The following is a 24,606-nucleotide window of genomic DNA, read 5'->3' as shown; positions in this document are numbered from 1 at the left end:
TTTGTATGCATCACCAAGCTGAGCCGTCTGGGTGAATCTTTTGCTGTATCATTCTATTGCAAAAAAAAAAAACCTGAATATGCAACAAGGCAATGTCCTAACACGCTCATTGCTTTGCACCATGAATTCCTCTCACCAAAAACAGAACCTGGAGGTGACTTCTTATAAGATAGTAGAAAATAACCATGAGGCAGAGAGAAAAGGTAATAATATTTGAGACAAATAGAACAGTCAAAGCAAAAAAAGAATCTTAATGATTTGAATTAGAGGGGGGGGAAACACAAGAAGTGAAGCAGGGCATGAGCGCACGTAGGCCTGACATACCAGACATGGCAGCTGATTTGGCTTCTTCGATAGACTCGTATTTGTCAGTGAGCTGTGCCCGCGTCACCCTGTGCTCCGTCTGTTCTTGCTCCAGACGCTGCTGCAAGGTCTTCAGTTTGTAATTCAGGTCTATCTCCAAATTGTTCTTTTCCTGTGGCGAGGGAAAACAACAAAAGAACACAACAACAACAGAAAAATCAAACAACTTGCACACGTCTACAAATTGGATGCACAAATACTACTCAGTGTGACATGCATACCTTCTCCAAATTATTGCTTCTTTCCTGGGCCTGTTTGCGTTCCGCCTCCATCTTGGACAGACTAAGCTTCAAGTTTTTGTTATCCTCTTGCAACCCCGACAATCTCGCTAAGAGTGAAAGATAAAGGCAGACAGTTAAGACATGAAGCTGGGTTTTTTCCTCTTTTTTTTAAAGCCTTTTAAAGTAATTATTTCATAGCAATTCAATTCTACTTTGGACTTTTAAATATGTATTTTAACTGTATGGTAACACTTGCTTTTTCAGTTATCAATAACTGAAACTGTAATCTGGTCGAGCTATCGCAGATTTCACTTGTTTTCGAAGTGATATATCAGTGTCACCTTGCAGCTCCCTGATCTCCTCTGAGTCCTGACTGTAGTTCCTCCGTTCAGAGTCCAGGGTGCTCTGTAGAAGCAGGAGCTCTTTCTCCAGCTGCGCCTTCTCTCCTTCTACTGCGCGGCTCCTCTCCTGCAGCTCACGGTTCAAATTCTCCAAATGTGCCATTGACTTGGTCATCTCTGTGTGGCTCTTCCTCAGTCTCCCCGCCGTGTCTGACTCTGCACGCAGCAAGTCGTTGGCCTCTTCCAGCTGTCAATCCAAAATAAAAATTAAAGAAAAAAATCCAACACAAAGGGAGGGAAAAAACATTTAATGTTCAGTTTCCAGAGTGTGCATGCATGTGTCTGCTGTATACCTGATTCTGAAGCTGGGTAATCTTGTCATTTGAGGCTTGCGAGTTCTGACTGATTTTCTTCATATCTTCCAACTGCTCCTTCAAATTTGACACTAAGGGGAAATAAAGGAAATAAAGAATAAGAAAAAAAACTCAACCTCATTTAAGCTCCTCTTTCCAATTACAGCAGAGTTAGATTTAGTTTCCCCAGTATAAATTATTTTATGTCAGCAGCCTAGAGCCAACACACATCATTAACTTTATTATATGAACATTAGATTTTACCACTACATAATAGCAGCTGCTTGTTTAGCTATGGGTGTGTTTATAAATGTATTGTGACATGGCTGAGGTGCCTTTTAGTAATTCATTATTCAGTAATTCATTTTTTTTCCAGAGTGATCAGACTAGGAGTGTCTGAGGCAGGTTTGTCTTTCTTCATTTTTAGACTTTATGTTTACAAAAACTATTAACTCTGGACAGCAAATTACTGCTAAAGGACTGAAAGAAAGTATTAGCACAAAGAACATTCGTGACTTTTTTTGTGTTTTTCTTCAAAAATAAATTAAATTAAATGTAAAAAAAGAGCTGATAAGAGTAATTTCAAGTCAGAAGCCCATGTGCAGAAAGTCAGCAGTTAGGAAGATGAAGACGGTACGAGGTTATCAGGTAATCCAATCAGCACATTAGGCTTCATCTGATAAAAAAAAAGTACATACTTCATCTTACTCAACGATTAAAATTCTCCCCAACTTTGCTAGTACTGGGTTGAACACCAATTTGCCTTTAGAACTTCTTTCATTCTTCATGGTGCTCGAAACATTCCTCCGACGTTTGGCTCCATATTGATACGAAAGCATCACACAGTTTCTGCAATTTTGTCGCCTGGACATCCAAATTAAGAATCCCTCATTCATCAGATTCCAAAGTTGCATTTATTGGTTTGAGTCCTCCTGACTGTGGAGGCCATTGGAGTACAGTGAACTTCCTGCCATTCTTTTGCGGACCATTCTCTGAAACATCCCAGCTCATCTGGCACCAACAAACAAGCCATCTTCAAAGTCACTTATATCCCCTCTGTTTCCCATTCTGATGCCCAGTTTGAACTTTAGCAGGTCATCTTAACCATATCTACCGGCCTTCGTGCACCGACTTCCTGCTATGTGATTGATTAGATATTTGCATTAACAAGCAGTTGAACATGTGTACCTAATAAAGTGACCAGTGTGTGTATTTTGCAAGAAGTCTAACTCATAACCTCAGCAGCATTTCATTAAGTTCACCTTCGTTTTCCAAATTCCGTCTCTTCTCTGACTCCTGGTCGGCTTTTCTTTGGTACTCTGTGAATCTGTGCTGCTGCATAAGCTTGTCCTTCTCCAGCAGAGACAAGCTGGCATCGGCGCTCTTCCTCAGGTTTGCCTAAAGCGAGGAACAAAAGAGCAGCTTTGATGTGGATGGGGAACAAGCTCTAATCTAGCCACTGATCTGAAACAGTAATATATTTAACTTCATAGCTTGCTAGCGACACCACACTATATTAACAAAATCAAAGGAGTGTACTGCAAAGCTGATAACAGGAATTTATAATGCGAGGAAGAAATATTTTAAAAAGGCATTTACCTCTTCATCCAGCTCTTTCATAATCTTTTCAATCTTGTTGTTTGATGTCCTAGGGGCAACAAGAGAAAAAATAAATAAAAATAAATAAATAAACACTCTGAATGTCTCTCACAGAGATGAAACAATGAGGCTGAAGTTTGTAAAATCTTGTGAAAATTGTTTCATGGAAAACTCCAGTTTCCTCATAAAATCACAGAGGCACCAAGGGACAGAAAACACTTTGGGACCATGTCGTTATTAAGTGTCATTCAAGCATTAATCCTCCCACGAAACAAAACTTTTTTTAGAGTTTGCAACTCATCTATTCTGTTCTCATCAGGCTCAACGTTTTTGCAAGATGTCTTTAGTCAGACTAACAGGCAGACTCATTTTCCCATCATGGATTAAGAAATTTACATCTTCATTCTTTTCCTTCAAGCCGAGGCTTTGTCTTAATCTGTATTTTGGAAAGTGGCTATGAACGTAAGACAAAGGATTATTCCATACCTGCATTTCTGCTCCAACTCATCTTTCAACTGCATTTCACTGTGCAGCTGCTCCTCTAGCTGGTAGATTCGTTTTTGCAGGTTCTCCAACTGAACAGAAACATTCCATTTCAACTGATCAGATAAAGTCGCAGACATCCAACGTGTCAAAGACCTTGTCTTGAAGACTTGTACTCACATGACTCTTATCTTCTTTTGTGGAACTGCTACGCTTGTCACTGCTCTTCGTGTCAGCGGACCTTCGCAAAAGGCTGGGAAAAAAAGCGTTAACAGACAATGAACTTTTCATAAGTCTGTGACATTTACTCTGAAATTTGTTGTTGTTTGTTTGGCTCCATGGCTAAAGCATCCTTGATGCACAATTAAAAACCTGTATTGACATAATATATACAGGTATAAATATAAAAATTCAAGAAAGATGAAGGGAAAAAAAGCAGAACACACACATAATTTAGTGGTACAAAGAACAAGTCTGGCAGACTTACTGTTGATTACTGTAATAGGTGAAGCCTACAAACGGGAGCTGGTTGCCCACAAAGGCCTTTGGTATGGGAAAGGTCTCCTCCTCTCCCCGATCCTCCTCAATGTCATCAAAGTTACTGGTGTCAGTGTCACTGCTAAGTTCGGGGACTACAGGGGCAGCCGCTGCACACAGCAAAGGAGACAACAAAGAGTGTGTGTGTGGGGGGGGGGGGGGGGGGGGGGGCCAAATTTTATTATACATAAAAGCCTCCATGTGTTAGAGGGCATGACAAAAATTCAGAGCACATGTTTTGGAAAACACTCCTAAAAGTGTTGGCAGGTCTTTCACTACAGGGAATAACATAACACAAAGTCAGTCAATGTCCTGATACCATTCAAGTTTTGTTTAATATTAATTAATAAACACCAGGGATGTCATGAAAACTGATATTTCAGAACAAGTCAAAGCCAACACTGTGATTACTTAGTAATAACATAAAATAGTTTGCAAATGCAGCAACAGGTGTGGTGTGACTTGTGGGAAATTTTATATGGAGGAAATGATGAAGATCATCATAACAGATGAACTACACATTGAATTTAAGCTATGTTATAAGATGTACAGGGTGGGCCATTTATATGGATACACCGTAATAAAATGGGAATGGTTGGTGATATTAAAGTCCTGTTTGTGGCACAGTAGTATATGTGAGGGGGCAAACTCCTCAAGATGGGTGGTGGCCATGGTGGCCATTTAGAAGTCGGCCATCTTGGATAAACTTTTGTTTTTTCAATAGGAAGAGGGCCATGTGACACATCAAACTTATTGGTAATGTCACAAGAAAAACAATGGTGTGCTTGGTTTCAACGTAACTTTACTCTTTCATGAGTTATTTACAAGTTTCTGACCACTTATAAGTTTCTCTTTGTTCACAGCCATTGACATGTCGAAGAGGTTAACACGCTAGGAGCGGATCGAAATTGTGTTGATATCTGGTGAACGCAGTAATCGGGTTATTGCATCAGATTTCAATGCAAGACACCCTACGAGACCACCCATCTCCCATGCTACAGTTAGCAAACTGCTTGCTAGGTTTCGTGAAACTGGTTCAGTGTTGGATTTGCCAAAACGTGGACGCAAGAAAACTGTCACTAGTGGCTGTTCTAGCTTCATTCAGCAAGAGCCCACAGTGTAGCACTCGTCGTATGTCACTGGAGAGTGGCATTAGTCGAACATCCCTTCGGCGGATATTAGCTACTCACAAATGGCACCCTTACAAACTCCAGCTACTGCAGCATCTCAACGAGGATGACCCAGATCGGCGCACATAATTTGCAGAATGGGCGAAACAAAAATTGGAACAGGACCCTCAGTTCACGCAGAAGATTTTGTTCAGTGATGAAACATTTATGTGAATGGTGAAGTTAAATAAAACCACCGCTACTGGTCTGACACTAACCCACATTGGATGGATCCCTCCAAGACTGCTGGAACAACAAAAGTGATGGTTTGGTGTGGTATATGGGGTACAACGATAGTGGGTCCATTCTTCATCAATGGAAACCTCAAGGCCACTGGATATTTGAAATTGCTACATGATGATGCGTTTCCCTCTTTATGCACTGAAGCTGGCACGTTCCCTGAGTTTTTCCAGCAAGATGGTGCACCACCGCATTATGGGTGCCAGGTCCGAGCATTCCTAGATAAACAGTTTCCTGGAAAGTGGATTGGTCGTCGTGGGCCAGTTGAATGGCCCCCAAGGTCTCCTGATTTGACCCCCTTAGACTTTTATCTTTGGGGTCATCTGAAGGCAATTGTCTATGGTGTGAAGATACGAGATGTGCAGCACCTGAAATTACACATACTGGATGCCTGTGCTGGCATTTTTCCTGCGGTGTTGCTATCAGTGTGTGAAGAGTGGGAGAAGAGGGTTGCATTGACAATCCAACACAATGGGCAGCACATTGAACACATTTTATAAGTGGTCAGAAACTTGTAAATAACTCATGAAAGAGTAAAGTTACGTTGAAACCAAGCACACCATTGTTTTTCTTGTGACATTACCAATAAGTTTGATGTGTCACATGGCCCTCTTCCTATTGAAAAAACAAAAGTTGTATCCAAGATGGCCGACTTCTAAATGGCCACCATGGTCACCACCCATCTTGAGGAGTTTGCCCCCTCACATATACTAATGTGCCACAAACAGGACTTTAACCCTCATGCCATCTTGGGCATCACCAACCATTCCCATTTTATTACGGTGTATCCATATAAATGGCCCACCCTGTATAAGCCAAAACATTTATAACCTGAAATGATAGTTTCAGGCTATAAACACATAATGTTCACAAAGACTTATCCTGTACAACTGATTAAAAAAGCTGATTAAGTCAATGTTAACACTATGATCAGTATTTAAAGAGCTTGCATTTAATGTTTTAACTGTTAGGAATCATGATATTTCAGTATTAATTTCTACTGACAACCATATTTCTGATATCCTATGGCTAGTACATACTGAAGCAAAGTAAGTCTATTTTTTAAGTGCAAAAGCTTAAAAACTAAAATGTTCATTTTTTTTTAAATAATACATGCAAACGAAGTCATTTATATAGTCAGTTAGCCCAAACCAAAAAAAATTTCTTGGCTTCTTCTTATCACTGTGGTATATTATAAATATTTAAATCTGCTGTAATTATGATATAATTATCTTTTTCCCCCTCCGGAATGACTTTTTTCTTTCTTTGGAGACCCTCTTAAAAACAAGGGAAAGCAGCCAGCTAGTAGAGCTGGTCAGCCCCTGATACACGAACGGGATGGGGGTGGCGGTGGCAACAAAGTGCTGACTTCAGCCTAGTAAAGTATTAAATATAAAGCCAGTAAAGAACCGACTATAGCTAGTGGATTTAGCACTACATTTCTAATCTCTCTTTGCTCCAGTGTCAATCCCAGCGCATTAACATTTGCTTTAAACTGCTTTCCCCATTGTTGGCCTCAAAAATGCTGCGCTGCAAGTTATTACTCTGAGCAGGAATCACGTTTAGTCTTAGAAAGGATACTGAATGAATGGCTCGTCTACAAGAATTTCCTGCAACTGTCTGCAGTAGGTCAAATGGAAAACATGATCGCAGGATCCATGATTGCAATAACAGTGAGCCGCAGCCAAATTAAAAGGGAGTTGTGAAAATAATCCTTAACATTAAGAGTGAAAACATTCGTACTCTCTCTGATGTTCTCCCACGTCCACTGGTCATTCTTGAAGAAGGGATGCCTCTTGATTTCATCTACACCATTACGGCCGAGTCGAACATCCCTGTGGGGGTCAGGAGGAGAAATTTAGTAATTTCAGCAATTCTGTATGGTAATGTCAGCAGAAGACAGCAAGTATCTGAATGCAAAGAGAGCCATTATCTCTGCTATTAAGATTTTTTGTTTTTCACAGAGGGTTCTCTACATCTGAAAACAATTTATGCAAAGAAAAGGATTTCTGACAAAAAGCTTCGTGATTCGCTGCTCGGTCTGTGGCCATCTAACCTGTCGGTCAGGAAAGCACAGATCAGATTCTTGGCGTCATTGGATATGTCGCTGTCATCAGGGAAGGTCAGCGCATTCTTGTGGTTCATAATTTTGCTATAGGTCCCCACTAGTGAGTCTGCATAGAAAGGAGTGTCGCCTATACACGGGACAAACGAGAGCAACAGGTAAGTAATATGTCTGGCTCTAAATATGTAAAATAAGTCATCTTTCAATGCAAATACTCACCAACTAACATTTCGTACAGAAACACTCCCACTGACCACCAGTCGCACTCTCTGCCATAATAGCCATCTCCTCCTTGGGATTTCAGTACCTCAGGTGAAATGTAGTCTGGAGTTCCCACTGCTGTGTCACATCGTACCATACCGTCCTGAAGGGCACGAGCATCATAAACATTAACAACTCCAACACTTTACTTCAAAAAAATTATCATTATTACAGGGATATGGTAAATAGACTCATTCTTATATAGCACCTTTTCACTTTGCCAGAGCACTCAAAGCACTTTACACAAGATGCCTCATTCACCCATTCATATAAGCACTTAAGCACTTTTTTCTATGCTTAAGTACTTTCTAGCTAATATTCACACAGACTCATACTCCGATAGATGCGTCAGAGAGCAATATGGGGTTAGCATCTTGCCTAAAGATATTTGGCATGCAGACTGGAGAGCCAGGAATCAAACCACCAACCTTCCAATCAATAAATGACCAGCTCTACTGAGCTACAGCCAACCTGCCATCCCAGTAATTACTATTATTAATGTTGTTGTTTATTTAATTCTATAAAAGTGGATGAAAACAACGACTAAGTGATTTATCAGATTTTAACCTAAATTACAATTTTGGCTTTCAACAATTAGATCAAAATAAAACTATGATAATAATACAAATACTCTTCTTGCAGTGTTATTTATATGCCAGCTATGTCCAGACACTTAAACTCAGCTATTAATCTTTAACTCCTCGAGATCTATCTTGAAGTAAAACTCTTAAAGTAGATTTATGAGATTTTTATAAAAATGTTGAGGTGTCGAGTATGAGCTGCAAATAATCTAAAGCATTATTCACATCTTTCTGGCAACAAAACCGCCTCCCAGCTTTCCGAGTTAGAATTTTCCCCTCTCTCTAAGTAAACAATTAATCAACAGGTGCTGAGCTGAGCTAAAGATCTGTCAATAAATTCAGAACTGGTCCCCAAAAAAACCACCTCGACACCTCCACCTCATTTTTCCTTATACAAGGACACATTCTTAAAGTTCAGTAACTCCATACTCGTTGTTAAGATAATGTCTAATATTGCTCAATAATCAAGATTAAAATACAGACCAGAATAATCATGACTGGGATTCTCACTATAACTGAGCAGCATTAACTTGAGACACAGAAATTTTTAAAATAATCTTATCAACATCATCTGACAATATGGCTGTGTTGAAAGAAAGTGAATCTGATACCTTGTTCATTTTCATGCAGGTCCCAAAGTCTGCGAGCTTTAAGTGGCCTGCTTTGTCAAGCAACATGTTATCAGGCTTGACATCTCTGAGGAAACAAAAACATCGTTAGACATCAGTTCAAGCACGACGCCAATAAAAACATCCAAATCAAACACACGCATCACAAGGAAACTAAACTCATCCAAAACATTCAAAGGCTTCAGCAGCGTTCTCATGCTGAGCCGATGCATGGGCATTAGCGTTAAGGTTAGAGAAACAAAACAAAAAACAACACAGTCAGATCTGTCTGAACGCTGTAGCAGCGACAGATCAGATGGCATGAGGTATGTGGGCAGCTGTTAATGAGAATAGTGTTCATGTTTCTCTGCACATCGTGCAAATCTGAGCGCGTCAGGAAATCCTTTATACAAGCTGTTATAAGACCATTTAATGCACAATAACGTTAACTTTATTAGAAATTAACATTGTTTTGCTGTTTGGGATGTGTTGTGTAATGTTTGGGTTAAAGCTGCCGTGGAAATGTGATTTCCTGCAAAAGGATTAATAAAGGATATATCCATCTAAAAAATGCTTTACTCCAATTAGAAGAAAACTGATGGAAAAAAATTCCACCACTGTACCCAGTAATGTTATGAACTCAAAGTGCTTCAGGGCTGTTGTGTGGAGAAACAATTTGATGTTCAGATGCATGCTATACTTGTTGCTCTGCTATTGACTATATAAAGCTCCCTCTGGCCCACGCCATTTCACACATTGGCAAACATGTTTGTTGCACTGGATGCCATGAGAAAAAAAAAACAAGCAAAAAAAAAAAAAAACAGTGCATGTCTACCCAACTTATCTTTAGCAATCTTTTACATATTAGAAAGAAAAATGAAGCTGACAGTGTGGAAAAATGTTTTGGTTTTTTTTTTTTCCAAAGTTCTGAGAAGCAGTTGTGAAGTCTCTTAAAACCGATAGCACCTAGCAACGTTACTTCCTGCTTATTACAATGCTTCCTTAGATCACAGGTTGCCACCAAACCTCTTTGATCCCGCTACAAATCTCACACAATTACAACGGGGAAAAATGCCTTGTGGGGAAAAAAAAAAACAGAACTAGAAATGACGATGTAACGTTAATAAGTCTTTTTAAATAACGAAAATAGCTTCTTTTTCAACATATATGAACACCACAAACAGAGAAAAATACAAATGTTGTACTGTCACCTGTGAATGAAGCCCATAGAGTGGATTCCATCCAGGGCCAGGACTACCTCGGCTGTGTAAAAGCGAGCCCACTTCTCTGGGACGTCATAGTTGCTCATCAAGTTTACCAAATCACCACCAGGCATGTACTCCATCACCATGTAGAGGTAGCGGTCATCTTGGAATGCAAAAAAGAGCTGTAGAAGGACAGAATTCAAACAATTAGGAAAAGGATTCAAAAGTATCCCAACAATTTATGTCAGACACATGAATGAGGCTGGATTTATGTGGTCTGAACAATGTCTGACTAATAACTGCATGTTTAGACACTCCTCTGTCCCATCATACCTGAACGACCCATGAACTATTGGCAAAGGCCATGATGTCCCTCTCCTCCCAGAAGAAAGCAGAGTCTGACCTCTTGATCATCTCAAACTTACTCAGCAGCTTCATGGCATATACTTTGCTTGTCGCTTTATGTCTTACCTGAAAAACGATAATGAGGCAGCAATCAAGTCAGACTTATTCATCAATGTGCTACATTTATAGCTACTGTGCTATTCAAAGAAATAAAGAAATAAAAAGACAGAATGGCACTCTTACCAACTGCACCTCTCCAAATGCACCCCTCCCAATAACTTTAACCACCTCATAGTCCTCCGCTTTCATTCGCAGATCACGAATGTTACTAATCGTCTCTTTGTCTGGGGGGGAAGAAAAAAAAACAAACATGCAAAGTTACCAGGAGAAATGCACAAAGCTCTTGTTATGGTGTTGACCTTTGAGAGAAGGTGTATCTCCATCACTGAGGGATCACAGCCTCCCTGTTTATGCAATCTCAGGGGTTACTTTCATAGGACATCCACATTGTTGGCAAGCAAAGCAGAACAAGTTGACAGCGTACTGCAACTGCACAGCTGAGTGACGCCGTTTAGGGAAAGTTTGTTGCTTACTGAGAGTTGGCCTTTCCCTGATGTAATAATTCTAGCTCCCCTTGGGGAGTCAGTATCCACTGTTCAGCCAAATTTGGTCAAAGCAGTACTAGTGGGATAATTTTCAATTCACATGACTCACAACTAGCACGGGAATGCATGGAAAAGCGGGGTGCGGGGGGGCATCCAAGTTCAAGTGATCTAAAAATAAAAAGAAAGTACTAAGCTATTAGAATAAGAACATTTGTGAGTCATTTCCACCACGCATGAGTTCCTGGGATCATGATCCCTACTTGAAAAATCCCAGGCAACCCTGAAGACATAAAAAAAACATGTTTAGAAATGCAACAAATAGGAACTCCAGTTACTGTTATAGATAATATACCATGTGAGTATATCTGCTCACGAGGCCGGGTGATGGATTAATGTCAGTAGGTCTTGGCATACATACAGTAGAGCAAACAGCTTATTTGATTGTGGTGCAAACCACAATGCATGGCTGGGGATTTAGAGCTAGAAGTGCTTCAGGCAAGTCATGCTACTGAAGATCACTGTCTTGGTATATAGCGCCATTATTCCATATCCATCAATGCCTTTCACGAAAATACAGAACCAAGAGTAATTGAGAAGATGCCTAATGGCAGTTTTTGCCTAGGGGTTTACAGTAGGTCACTTGATATTCAAATATGACCTGTTATATTCTAGTTGTCCTCAAAACTTTTTAAAAAAAAACCTGTTAAGAATGCACAAAAAGTTACAACATGCACCATGACATTAATATCCTGCACAATCTTAGCAGTATCTCATGCATTTCTGATGCATTAAGATGGACACTTGAGATCCCATAAAAACCACCACATGATCAATACAGTATGAGTACAGATTTGAGCGCAAATTCTGGGGTACACGCTATAACTCACCATTGTCCCATATATTAAGTGCTGGAAATTGAGCAGTTTGACCAGATACATTAAGGAAAGCGAGAAACCTTTGATTTATAGATTTTTTTTCATCATATTTATAGCAGCTTCCCCATTCTGGGGACACAGTGAAAAAGAGAAGCCAGCCTTGACAGACATCAGGCGGGTCACCAACCATTTATGAAAGCCCCTTTGTTGGGGACACTAAACAGCAGACACCTATTGTGTCCAAGCCCACATACACGCCGTGACCCAAAAAAACTGCTCCTCCCCCCTCCCTGAGTCTAGGCTTATACCCATACATAACTGTGAACACAAATAGTTAATGAGAAAGACACAGGGAGCTCTCATAAGGGGGAAAGCTTGATGCAGTGTACTTACATCTATTCAAAAAGTTGTCAATACTCTTGTTTTTCCTCAGGGCAGGGAAGTCAAGGTCATATACCAGTGCATCCAAGCCATCCTGGAAGAAAAGCAGAAGGGTGACCATGCATGAAAGCAAAATTAAAAGACTGCTACAACGTCACAGATCGGTCATCTCACACGGCATGAGAAAAGCGAACTGTGAAACCGCTCTGTGCAAAAATGTCTGCATAACACTGGCAGTTGGCTTCCAGTCTGGATCATGTTACTGTTGGGGAGCACTTCAGCATTTTGTTGAGAAACAAAACAAATTTAAAAAAAAAAAGTTTTAAAAAGCATGGCTTGCATATTGCATGACACTTATGACGGGGATGCACCAGGTTATCGGCCAGTAACTGCACATGTTATGACATCAACCAATGGCCGAGAGCTTTTCTGTTCCAGCCTCAAATGTGAAGACACAGGGAGCTCTCTACCAAATTGCAACTTTAAACATCAGAATTGGAATCAGACGAGAATTTTGCATCCATAATGTTTAGCACCAACATAGTGCATTCAAAAATATTATCTTTGGTCAATACAATTTTTGCCATCTATAAATGAATGCAATGACTTTTTTTTAGCTTTTGTCTTTTCAAGCAAAAAGTATATTATTCCAAACTGACATCACAAGTTTGTATAAGCAGCATGTCAAAAGAACCTAAGAAATATATGGTAAGTAATGACGACTGCACACTTCCCTATCATAGGCATTACAGCGATGTTCCTGGCCCTCCACGGAGTCATAACTTGATTACCATCATCTCTGCTAGGGTACGACTTGGATCAATGATTGAAAGCAAATAAAATAAACAGACATAAAGTATTTGTTGCCATTTTGTTTACAGTACAATTTTTGTGATTTCAAGAACTATAAACATGGAGAGAAACAGTCTTGCCTTCGGCTAGGCTACAGCACAAGTGCCACTGGCAGGGTTTAATCTAATCCAGAATGGCTGAAAAAACACGGGCACACAAACCCTCGAATGTACGTCAACTGTTATGAAGTCCCTCGCGCAGGTGTGAGCCAGATGTTTTCAAGGGGTGAGCTAACCTACATATGCTTTCCTTTAAAAAGGTCAGAGGTACATGTTCCACTATAAAGCTGGTAAGAGCTACAATTAAAATATGCAATAAAATGTATTTATTGGCCAAATCATCTCTGAACTTTCCATCATAGCATGAAATCTTGTCATTCCAGCAGTGTCTTTGTGTTTCTCTGAGCAAAGCAATGATGACACATGGTGAATCAGCAGCTTGGGAATCCTCTTAAGTCACTCTGCTGTTTCTGCTCAACAGTGGAGGACACAGACATAAAACAAGCAAGTGCCCTGCAGGATGGGCGGTACAAGGAAAACGCAGGTGGGAGGGGAAAAGGAAAAAGTAAAAGGTGTAGAATTGTTGTTAGGAAGAAGAAAAACAACTTCAAAATTTACCAGGACAGAACACTGGAAAATTAATACTTTGGAAGCTCTTCTGCTCAGTTTAGAAACCTTCAGAAGTCAACATTCAGGAGAGAGTATTTACAGAAGAGGCTGGGAGGGGGAAAAGAAAGACGCCCTTTGAGCCATATAGTATCCAGCCAGCTTACACTGGGAAAAAAAATGCTGAAGAACTGAGTCCTTCAGGACCTTAATCACAAGGCTTTGCGCTCAGCAATGCACGTTTGCATAACTTCCTGCCGCAGAAAACTCTGGACAGCCACAGTAACATTCCTCAACAGGACTGTACACGTCAGAGAGTTATTTTAGTTATGTGGCCAAGCAAGTTCTCAACAAAAAAGTGAAGGAGAGGAAAGAGAAAAAATAATAATAATCTATCCCAAGTGCAGAGTCACATAGAGAGTCTCATTTTCAATCATCAGCACAACTGTAAAAGACTATGACGGAAAGGCAGAGGGAGTGGAGAGAGCTGGTGCATGTTGTGCTAGCTAGCCCAATAGGAGAACAAATAAAGGAAGCAACAAAGAAAAGCCAGCCATCCTAAGGAAACACCAGAGCAATAACAGAGCCAGGTAGGGCAAATACAAATACAATATAGGATAAAATCATGAAACAAGAATGTGAAAGCTAACCGATTAACAAACAAAATAATGTCAGTTTGATAAAGTACTGGCTGTGAGCATCGGTGTCTGAATTTCGGCATTTGCATGTTTGCTGTGGTGTCACCTATCCTCATAGAGAGAAACTGAGGGCAAGCTGATATAGACATACCAGGAGGAACCATATAGATGGCATTTTAATCAACTGGCAAACTATTAATAAATAAGGTAGCTTAGCAACATTAAATACCCCTAATGGATGTTTATGCATTGATATACAACAGAACCTAGAATTAATGGCCTTCCACTCATGAGCGATAGAGGAAGTAGGATGACCAACCAGGTAAGTGTAGTCAAAATAAAATTGTAAAGCAACAAAACAGTGTACGAGTGATTTCCTGTATGCATGATTTTGCACGTACCATGAAGGGAAAAAAATGGAACTACTTTAACAACCTATCAACAACAAACGGCAGTTTTAGGGCTACAGCTACCGATTATTTTCGTAATCGATTATAGGACGACTGCCGTCTACTCTCAGCAATTTAAACATCATATTAGACATAGTTCAAATTTCATCTGCATACACTTTAATTTTAATTTCTACAGCTTTACTGCAGATATTTTACTGTGTAAAACAAATGTGGTGGAAATGGGGATTTGCTACAAAATTCACTTTTCTTCACATTAGAGCTTGCTGAAGAGGTGGTTTGATTCTCGCCACGTGACTCCTGCCAACTTTTTCCCCGTAAAGGTTATTTTGGCAATTGCTGCAGTTTCAGACACTTTTGTTTCACTCCATTTGAGTTTACCGTCTCAGTAGCGGCTATGCGCTTTGTGTATGTAGACAAAATTCGGCTACATGTTTAACTACTTACATGGTGACAGCTGAGGGCTACAAAGTTAAACTGCGCATCGAAGCAAAAACATTTACACTGAGGAATTTTTTGTTATAAATCGATTTATTTGATGAATCGCTGCAGCCCTAGTCTGTTTGCTGAGCTAAAAGGCTTCTTGGCCAGCTGTCAAAGTGGAGAAGTTGAGAGCTGTCTTTTAATAGGAGCAAAGTTGTTAAGAGCCCTTTGCTTCAGTTTTATTCTGATAGTGGCGTGGACAGTGGCACTTGTTTTGCTCTGAAGATCCACTATAAGCTAGAGGGCTACCTTAACTTCATACACAACCACACTACCACCGGATTTAATCCAATATGGCAGGGTTGAAATGGAATATGCAACTCGCTGACAGAAGAACTTGGGGAAATATAAATATTTGCAGAATAGAAACTTAAACAGATTTTTTTTTATTCACTTATTCAGCTTTTCAGCAACACCACACAAACACACACGTTAACATAACCATTTATACCACAGATAGAAAATAAATCTGTGGGAAACTGATTATCACCGCAAAATTCAGCATTGGGTGGGAAGCAGCGTAGAGAGGTTAGACTGTGCCGACTACAGCAGAGCAGAGCATCCAGATCACCTGCACATACATGTAAGACGGCCAAGCAGGAGTCATTTTTGTCACAATTTTGTCACAACCTTTAATAACATGCATCAAGAGGACCACCAGTGATTTTTATATTCAGCCAATACCAATAGCCAGTTGCAGCTTCCTGCACATTGGAGAGGCATCCAGACTTGTGTAGCTTAACAGTGCATGTCATGATAGGCAATTTCAAAGAAAACTGTCAGAATCTGAGAAGTGCTTTACATTATCGGGGCTTGTTGCCAGCTCTCTGAACTAATGTGGATTGTAATGCTTCCAAAGTATTATCACCGTTCCACCTACACAGCTGTGCTGCCGAGGAGAGAAAAAAAAAAACACTGCAAGATGACTGCAACGCCTGGCATGAATGGAGAGTTTGGAAAATACCGCTGGAAGATATCCCTTGAACATGTCAGCACATCATGGATCAACCCATTTATGCGAGTCTGTTTTCTTTCAGATGAAAATCATCAACTCAAACAACAGACACACAAAGACCACCTAGTGGATTTCAACCAGCTCCTATTGCCTGTTTGGTGTCTGCATATTAAATTCCTATTTGCAATACAGTTTTCATTGCAAACTCTGCTCCAGGCTACAGTACCAAATATGAGGCTGTTAGTACAGGAATACTTGAAATACTTTTTCATCATGAGTAATTTAGAATACTTTGCAGTAATGAGCACTTTCCAGGCAAACTGAATGAAAAAAGGTGCACACACACTATAAATTAACACCAAGGATCCAAGTTGATATCATAGCCTTCAGCCAAAAGGCAAAAATGTGACACTATTAATTAAAATGATACAATTACTGAGATTATATGCTGCTATGAACTTAACAAGATGTGCCTGCAATCTATGTTATAAGGAAAATCACAAATACGATTAACTCAACTCGAAAGGGGCTGGGCAGTAGCCGTGCACAGGATGTTTTATTATGTGGCAGTCTTGGGAAAAATTGCAAGGAAAACAAACCAGAGCTTGAAGTTTCTGCTGATGCTGCTTCAGCCAGTGGGTGACACATCCCTGGGATTACTAACTAATCATATGAAAAGCCGTCTCATCGCCCTATTCATGAAATGCGATAGTTATGTTTAAAATAAATAATTTAAAAAAAATGTATGGTTATACGGAACACACCAATGCATTGGCTGACATTACATATGATAATTATTTCCTTTATATCTTAATCCTTAAGGGATAAAAATACACACACACACAAGCTCTTTTCCAGACATTAAAGTCTGAGTTAAAATTTCCATGAGAGACTCGGCCACATCATCCCCTCTCAGCATGCCAGCACAAGGCATGTGGACTGGCCTAAGTTGAGCCCTTCTTCTCACGTCCTTTTCTGCCACCTCTTCAAGACAATATGCTTTCCACATGTGAGCAGCTGAGCAGACAGCCTATTCCACAGCGGGGTGTGCCCGTGTAAACGTGAATGTGATCATACAAACCAGTGAAGCCATTCAAAGCATGAAATAACACATCACTTCCTCTCAGGTAAAGACATTCCAAGAGAGTTAACGCTGATCCCTCTAGTACACTTAGAAACCACCACTGAGACTTTAGCTGGAGTTTTTCTAGCCAAGCACTTTGTCTGGACTACTTCTTACACACTCTGGCTGCAGATAATATCTACTGACAGGAAATCCCATGTGCCTTGAAAGACTGCATATCTAACAACTCTGCTGGATAAATGGCTGTGACAGTAAGCCCAGGAGTGGCAAAACAGGGGTATTTGAGTTTCTTATGAGGTCCCAGTGAGCGAGAATTACTGTCACAAAAGCTTTCATGTGAAAGTAGAATGGAGTAATTCCAACAGTGGCCATCGCTCACTGGTTTCCAATGACTGAGCGGTGGATTCTCAAGCAAAACTGTGCTCCTCTGCCTGCACGGCACACGCCAGCAAATGACCAGTTCATTAAAGGAGGGAATATAGACCATTATGTACGCAGGAGCGCCCAACGGGCATTTTAGCCCTTAGTAAACAAGACAGATTCTGAATGGGCTCATTTCAAAAAAAAGAAGGAAAAAAAAGAAAGAGGAGTTCCATTTTTAAAAGATTGGACCATTTTAGTATGCATTCCTGCACATAATCAGTCAGTTGAGGGAAAGCACTGCTACAAATAGCTCAGTCAATTGTTGTTCCCATAACTGAATAGCTGAGGAGAGCAGTTTACAACTGACAGCCCTGAACCTTCTGACAATAGGGGTAGATGAAATGCTGACCGTAACCTTCACCACAAATGTTTTCCAAATCAAGACGATACAGTTCATTATCAAAAAAGCTCCAGACGGGTGTTGCTTTGTTTTAAATTCAAAACAAATCAACAGAGCCCACACATTTCGTGTGCATCTTCCAAAGTATTACATACCTTACTTACCCATATGGAAAAGATATAGTAAAAACTTATATGGTTTACTCATGAAAGTGGCCACTTTCATGAGTAAATCATATAAGGCTTACATGATTTACTCATGAAAGTGGCCAATTTCTCATTACTTTCATATATTGTTTTACTAAGTATCCAAAACATACAAGTTTCATTATATAATTTTTCAAGGGATCTTATATCTGTTTTCACTCTTGTATGCTTTTCATACAAGTTTCACACAAGACAGATACAAACTTTATAAGATTTATATATATCTTTTCCATATGGGTAAATACCTTTGTTACTTCCGGGGAGCAATGGACAAATCAAACTTAAATGAGTGCTGTAGGTGATTGCCCCCATAAAAATACGGCCACTGCAGTACTTTTTGTCAGAGTTACATTAGCCCTGCAGGGGATGCAGCTGTGAGAAAGAGCAGATGCAAAAACAACCGGTGGTGCATTCAAGGTTCCTGCATTCACCAGTGTCGCCCTTATGGTGAAAAGACTGATTTTGTTCATAGTATATATTTGTCACAATTAACAAATGTTCAACAGATAAATGGCACATGTGATGCTGTGGTTTAGAATGAAAGGTCATTACGCAGTGCAGTTTGTTTTGGTTGACTAACACAAAACAGAAGTAGCTTAGAGGACTGGTATATCCTGATAACAATGGCCTGGAAAATCTTGCCTTGTCATATACCCCTTACACAGGCCTATATGCTAACTGAGAACACCACAAAAGGGTGAGTATTATGTCCTCCTGTCAAAAAATCTCTGGTAAATCTAGAACGACAGTGAATTTTGCTACATTATCAGTGCAAGACAACACCTTAAGAGGCAGAGCAGGTCCATTAAAGGCAAAGGTCGTGAAGGCAGGACAAGGATTCACTGGCTGTTTTTCAAAAGTTGGGCCTTGGCAACTCAACCATGCAAGGAAATCAGAACGCAGGCCACAAACATGTTTATGCTAGACGCTCAGAACAACTGTTTTTCAAGGTAAGCTTCTATGAGGCCTTGTTTTATTGTATGATAGTTTCCCTTAATTGGGCTATATCCAGCATTAGACCTTAGTCCGAATTGGACTTAAACAATAAATACAAGTTTTCACACCAGCTGTTTTTATAGCAAAGTTTCTTTATCATTTCATTATAAGGCATAAGAATCACTCACTCAGTTCTGATGTTTTAAGACTAAATCTAAACTAAGTAGAAAAAACTGGCTGATGTTGACCTCCAAATGTGATTTCAACAAAATAAATCTCTGTCTCATACTCATCTAAATGTATAGGAATCTCACCACAAAGCTAATTTATCTATTGCCATCTCCTACACGAACTGAAATATATGCAGCATTTCTGATTTTAGCTCACACTCTAAATCAAAGTCAGAGCATCCACCCTGACGTGCAGTACTCGCACAGTCGCCATCGTATGAATCTGGTTTATTGGCCTTGCCGTTTCCTGTAATTACTCTTATTACAGATTTAAAGCCCAAATAACAGATGAAAGAGGGATCAAACTCAGAGGCGCTGACGTAGTCCAAGTGTCAAAGGAAGAACAAAGATGATGGCAGGAAGCCTTTATGTAGTGCACCTCAATTATCGCTCACAGCGAGTCCTAACGCATCGATTCATTTATTATAATGCACTAGATGATAAACAGACTCCACTTTAATACTCTAGCGCCAAGTGCAAGGGTACCTGGGACATTTTTCAGTACTTTGACAAATACACAACCAATTTTCATTTTTCTAAAGACTTCGATCATTGCTGGTTGACAGAAGAATAAAATATATTAACAATGCTTAGACCTTTAATGGCAACTGAGCTTTCACATCATAATGTCAGGAATTCTGTCCGTTCAGATTGGCTCTGTAGAAGCCAATGTAGAGCACAATGATTGGGGAGGGGGCTGCCCATCTAGATAAGGCTCTCTTCACTCTGAGCAGGATTTATTTAGCGGGTGAAGATAAGGGCAGCAGGACTGGAGAACAGTGAATGGTTATGCAAGCCCAGAGCTGAGCACTAAGGTACAGGCCAAATGTCACCATCACACATATCACAGGCCAAGCTCCTATAAGGGAAAAGTGTAATCCCAACGGTCCTATACTTCAGAGTGCTATGCCAGGTACAGAAACACAGCCAGTAAAAGGCTTGCATTGTGCATTCTGATGGAGCCTATTACTCATAGCCAAGCATGTTGGCTGCTTCATGCGTTAAATGTCCTGATTCACAGCCCTCAGAAACATGAGTCTTCAGTCCACATAATTTTGGTTTATGGGTAGAGAGCAGAGCCCACACCCAGCTACCTCAGAGCTGCCTGCTTGGGCTCAACTCTCCAGACATGCAGAATGGCTCTGGGACACACAGGCCAGTCAAAGACAAGAGGTTATTTGATTAGCATGGAATTTTATTAAGCTGTGGGTGGAGTTGCATGGTGGCAGAGAGCGCCTCAGCAAAAGGCCTCCATTCATTGATCAGGGGCGATTGCAGAGAGGGGAAGAAAAAGAAAAAAAAAAGAGAAAAAAAAAACGAACAACACCCTTGTGTGTGAGGCTGCCAGTGGGAACAGTCCCCACAGCTTTTTGCCATTAGAAATGCAGAGCATGTGCACCTCTAGGTGAGTTTAAGAGTCCCTTTTCTGCAACACGATGGGAGGTCAGTGCTAAGCAATTTTTCTTAACTAAAGACCACTATCTGTAGCACCCTGAACACAAACACTCTGGGATGTGTGGGTGGGATTTTGGGACAAGCCCCTTTTCCTATAGGGCTTTCCTTACTTCATTTGTTTAGGAAATTAGTCCACTCCTATATCATAAAGTCAAGAGGAATCAATCAAAGAGCCACGTAGCCTCAAGAACTATTAGGATATACATAATAATATGGGAACTGTTTATTTCTTGCCACTTCAGTGGTGTGCCCAAGGCGAAAAAGTAGGTCAGACACGAAAACCCAAAACATAGGTTTTAAGTCAGTAACTGGAAATTCAAGGCAAGTCCATCCGTCCCCCCAGCCGATTACCTACACTCATTTTGATTCTACCACAACAAACATCTGAGCACAACCGCTCCCTTTAGTCACAAAGACGCAAATCCGTGCGAAAACACGCAGCACGGCTGTCACTGAACCTGAAACGCTCCTCATATCAACACACCCTCGACGTAACAACATCCCCTCCACGATGAGTCAGTTTCTGGGACTGCTGCACGTAATAAAAACCAATAAAGGTGTTGCTCCAGGCTGAAGCACGTGGCAACAGCCGCCTTTCTTTTAAGATAGGAGTCATTTCGTGAGTTGTCATCCACAGGCAGGAAGCAGCCAGGAAAAACTCTAGCCAACAGGTGTACTGATGCAGCTGAAGCTCTGCAGGTTAGAACAGGCTTGAAGAGGGCCTATCACTTTATATGAAGCTGAAACAAACAACACATCTAACTGGTCACCTTTTAAATGCTCTAAGCTGCACACTGGTGACCAAAAATATATATATCACAATCGGTTTGCAGCGCAAGGCAGGAAACTCACTAGTTGATGGGTTTTAACTTGCCTAAAACAAAAATATTGTAACGAAGTGTGTGTCTCTGTGCCATCTGTCCAGCTTATTAGTCATTACGTTACAATTATTCGTTATTTTTATTTTAAACTAGCAGAATACCGCAGTTAAAGATTGTTATTTCCACCCTATTATAGTGTGCGTTTTTGCCTTCGATTTTGTAAAGTATCTGGTGTTAAAATTAATACCCCTAGTTTTTACATGCCAGTGCACAGGTGTTCCAGCTAACTAAATGTCTGTATATTCTGTGTCAGCAATTCTTCAGTGACAAGATGAAGTGTGCTGGTCTCGGAAAGAATTTCTGTTCCAAGGACTACACTGACCCCGAAATTGGCTGAATCGCTACGTTAGCCACTTTAGCCCGCTACTATGCTACAAACTTACCAGCAGACAATCCGTGTTTATTTCTGACTTTGGGTCTTTCAACATGGCATCGATCTTTTCAAATCGAGCCTCCATCGTATCCCCAGCAGACATTTTTGCTGCAAAACTCATTCCCGACGTTGAGTTATGAACAAAAACAGCCCAATGGCGAGTGGCTAGCTAGCTTTAGCAGCTAGCGATAGCTAGCTAGCTAGCCAAATGTCCCTTTCTTCTTCTGAACTTTCCGCCGCACTTCAAAGAAAACACATCGTTCTCCTGGAGCTTCCACACGCTTTAAGGTTGCATTGAACATGCAAAAGCCACATTTTCGGATTTGAAGTATGTGTCCCCGGTACGAGTGGCAAACAACTTTAGTGGCAAAGATAAATGCGGCGACAGATTAGTCAGCCTCCGTGGGATGCCGCTGAGGATAAGGGCTTAAAATGTTGGTGCATCCAAACAAAAGGCAGTTAAAACGTGAATGCACCGTCTGTCTGAAAAAAAGCACGATTTGTTGGAAAGCTAGTCCTGTGCCGTTCCCATATCTATGCCAGGCCCCTGCAGAAAATGACAAACCAATCTGACAGCTCAAAAGTAGAAGTGGTGGGAAAAAAAACTTCTGCTTCTTCCAAATTTCGATGAGTGTAAAGACGGAGTCGTTACAACGTTTAAAGGCACTCCATCCGTAGCGTTGCGTGCGCTGTCACTGAGCCTCGATTGCCTCCCCGTCCGAACTGCTTTATCCCTCAGATGGAATACAGACAGATTGGGTTTGATGTGTGTTACTTTTCAGAAAACAATCGCAGACGATGCCCGATTTTCTCCAACAGTCTCGCCAATATGTCCGCCTTCCTGTTCAAACACCCCTGAGAAGATACTTCAAATGTCAGGTACTGGGCATGCGCAAGTCTACATCACAAACTGGAAGGCAACACGTTGCTGCTCCCAAACGTTAAAAAGTTGCCTAAACGTTATGATCTCACTGAAAATCTACCATCCGAGGAAGAATAAACTTAAATTAAGTTTAAAAATATTTATCTTTAATGTTGATATATAGAGATTCTATTTGGTTCTTTTTTCTTTTTTTTAAAGACTTTTAGAAATACTGTTGGTTAGACTGTTAATAAAAAATAATGTTCACGACACAAACAGCAAAACCATTCATCCGAATATCCATAGGAAGTACTATAAACACTGTATCTAAATGTTATGACAATTACATAATAATAATAATAACAGCATATATTAGAATAATATATTATTAATTGTAATGATTATATTATTACTAATCTATATTTTTTTTTAATTCCTGATGTTATTTTTAAGTTAAAGCTGAGCTTTAACTAGCTTAATCTATTCTCCACTGGCTTACATTATGTGCAACAAAACCACACACTCTCAAAATTATTCTTTCATAACTAACATGTACAGTCAGTTATGAAAGTTTACATAGACTCATCTTGCCCATAACTGTCATGGCAATTTGGAACTTTTACTTATTTCTTTGGATGGTTCTTTTTCCAGGGTGCAATGGTTGAGCAGCATACATCTAAAGAAACACTTGGGTGCGCAAATTTTAATTTATTTTAGATTTTCTCTACTCCACACAGTGTCAAGAGTACATATACAGGCTCAAATATATACTTACACTCAGTTAAATCTTTTAATAAGTGGTGCTGAGGTTCAGCAGTATGTTAAAAGACATAATCTGGGAAGGTCTCTTGGAGCTATTTCTAAACAACTGCAAACTCAGATCTGCAGTTCAAACCAATATACTGATGTATTATCACTTTGGCTCATCTTCCAGACTTTGGCTTTCACCCTCAGATGAGAGGAAATTGGTTAGGATGTCCAGGAACAACCAAAAGAGCCAAACAAGAACCACCAAGGCTACAGCCTGGAAAGGTTTGGAATACAGTGAAGCACATACTTCTCTCTCTGATTTAATGTCTGTTCATTTGTTTCCTGTAAATGCTGCACATTTTTAAAAGCGCATCTATTGCACAAGAATTGTTTGCTGTACTGCGTAATAACATCTTCTTGATGTCATACGACAGGGGGCGATGTTTTACAATTTATCGAGAGAGCTCACTCGTTTTCAAGAACTTGAATAAGCCCATTGAGCTTGACTTTATGACAAGGGGTGCAAAGTCCACATGTCGCGTATGTTTCGTATTCATATTCCTTTATATGACCAGAAGTATCTATCAAAGCTATGCAGCATTAAAGACCATGCTTTCGTGTACCCCCAGTGTATTAATGATTTGTACATACAGAGGGATCTGACAGCATTTTGATCTGAAAACCAAAAGCAGGTTTTGAACAGTTTGCGCAATCACCATACAATCACCTAAAGGTATAAGTATGCATGTTTAAAAAAAATGCAACTTAAACATAACCTTCATTTTCAGGTGTGTGTAGATGTATGTTCGTGTTTCGGTGAGATTGTTGACTCGTTCTTTTCACTTTCTTGGCATGTTTATCATTAGTCTTTCGTGCAAACTGTTTATTTTT

At 40.2% G+C, this 24,606-nt stretch overlaps 1 protein-coding gene across 2 annotated transcripts in view; it reads right to left on the bottom strand.

Annotated features, from left to right (window-relative positions):
• The window catches only part of rock1 (Rho-associated, coiled-coil containing protein kinase 1), a 32,645-nt gene extending 9,675 nt beyond the window's left edge, over positions 1-22,970 (bottom strand). The window contains exons 1-18 of one of the 2 annotated variants that reach the window (XM_004542851.6): positions 22,114-22,970; positions 12,245-12,326; positions 10,615-10,715; positions 10,360-10,497; positions 10,033-10,208; positions 8,825-8,909; positions 7,591-7,735; positions 7,363-7,501; positions 7,050-7,141; positions 3,848-4,007; positions 3,541-3,613; positions 3,364-3,452; positions 2,878-2,926; positions 2,541-2,676; positions 1,279-1,370; positions 926-1,172; positions 585-691; positions 325-475 (exon numbers count right to left, since the gene is read on the bottom strand). In XM_004542851.6, coding sequence (XP_004542908.2) covers positions 325-475; positions 585-691; positions 926-1,172; positions 1,279-1,370; positions 2,541-2,676; positions 2,878-2,926; positions 3,364-3,452; positions 3,541-3,613; positions 3,848-4,007; positions 7,050-7,141; positions 7,363-7,501; positions 7,591-7,735; positions 8,825-8,909; positions 10,033-10,208; positions 10,360-10,497; positions 10,615-10,715; positions 12,245-12,326; positions 22,114-22,224 — 2,173 coding nt within the window. In that variant the 5' untranslated portion in view covers positions 22,225-22,970. The remainder of the gene's footprint in view (positions 1-324; positions 476-584; positions 692-925; positions 1,173-1,278; positions 1,371-2,540; positions 2,677-2,877; positions 2,927-3,363; positions 3,453-3,540; positions 3,614-3,847; positions 4,008-7,049; positions 7,142-7,362; positions 7,502-7,590; positions 7,736-8,824; positions 8,910-10,032; positions 10,209-10,359; positions 10,498-10,614; positions 10,716-12,244; positions 12,327-22,113) is intronic. The other variant, XM_004542852.5, reaches the window with a different exon arrangement.
• Positions 22,971-24,606: the final 1,636 nt, after the last annotated feature.

Source organism: Maylandia zebra, linkage group LG18, assembly GCF_041146795.1.
Source record: "Maylandia zebra isolate NMK-2024a linkage group LG18, Mzebra_GT3a, whole genome shotgun sequence".
Classification (NCBI taxonomy): domain Eukaryota; kingdom Metazoa; phylum Chordata; class Actinopteri; order Cichliformes; family Cichlidae; genus Maylandia; species Maylandia zebra.
Note: the sequence above shows the minus strand (reverse complement) of the source record. Positions and strands in the feature narration are given on the sequence as shown.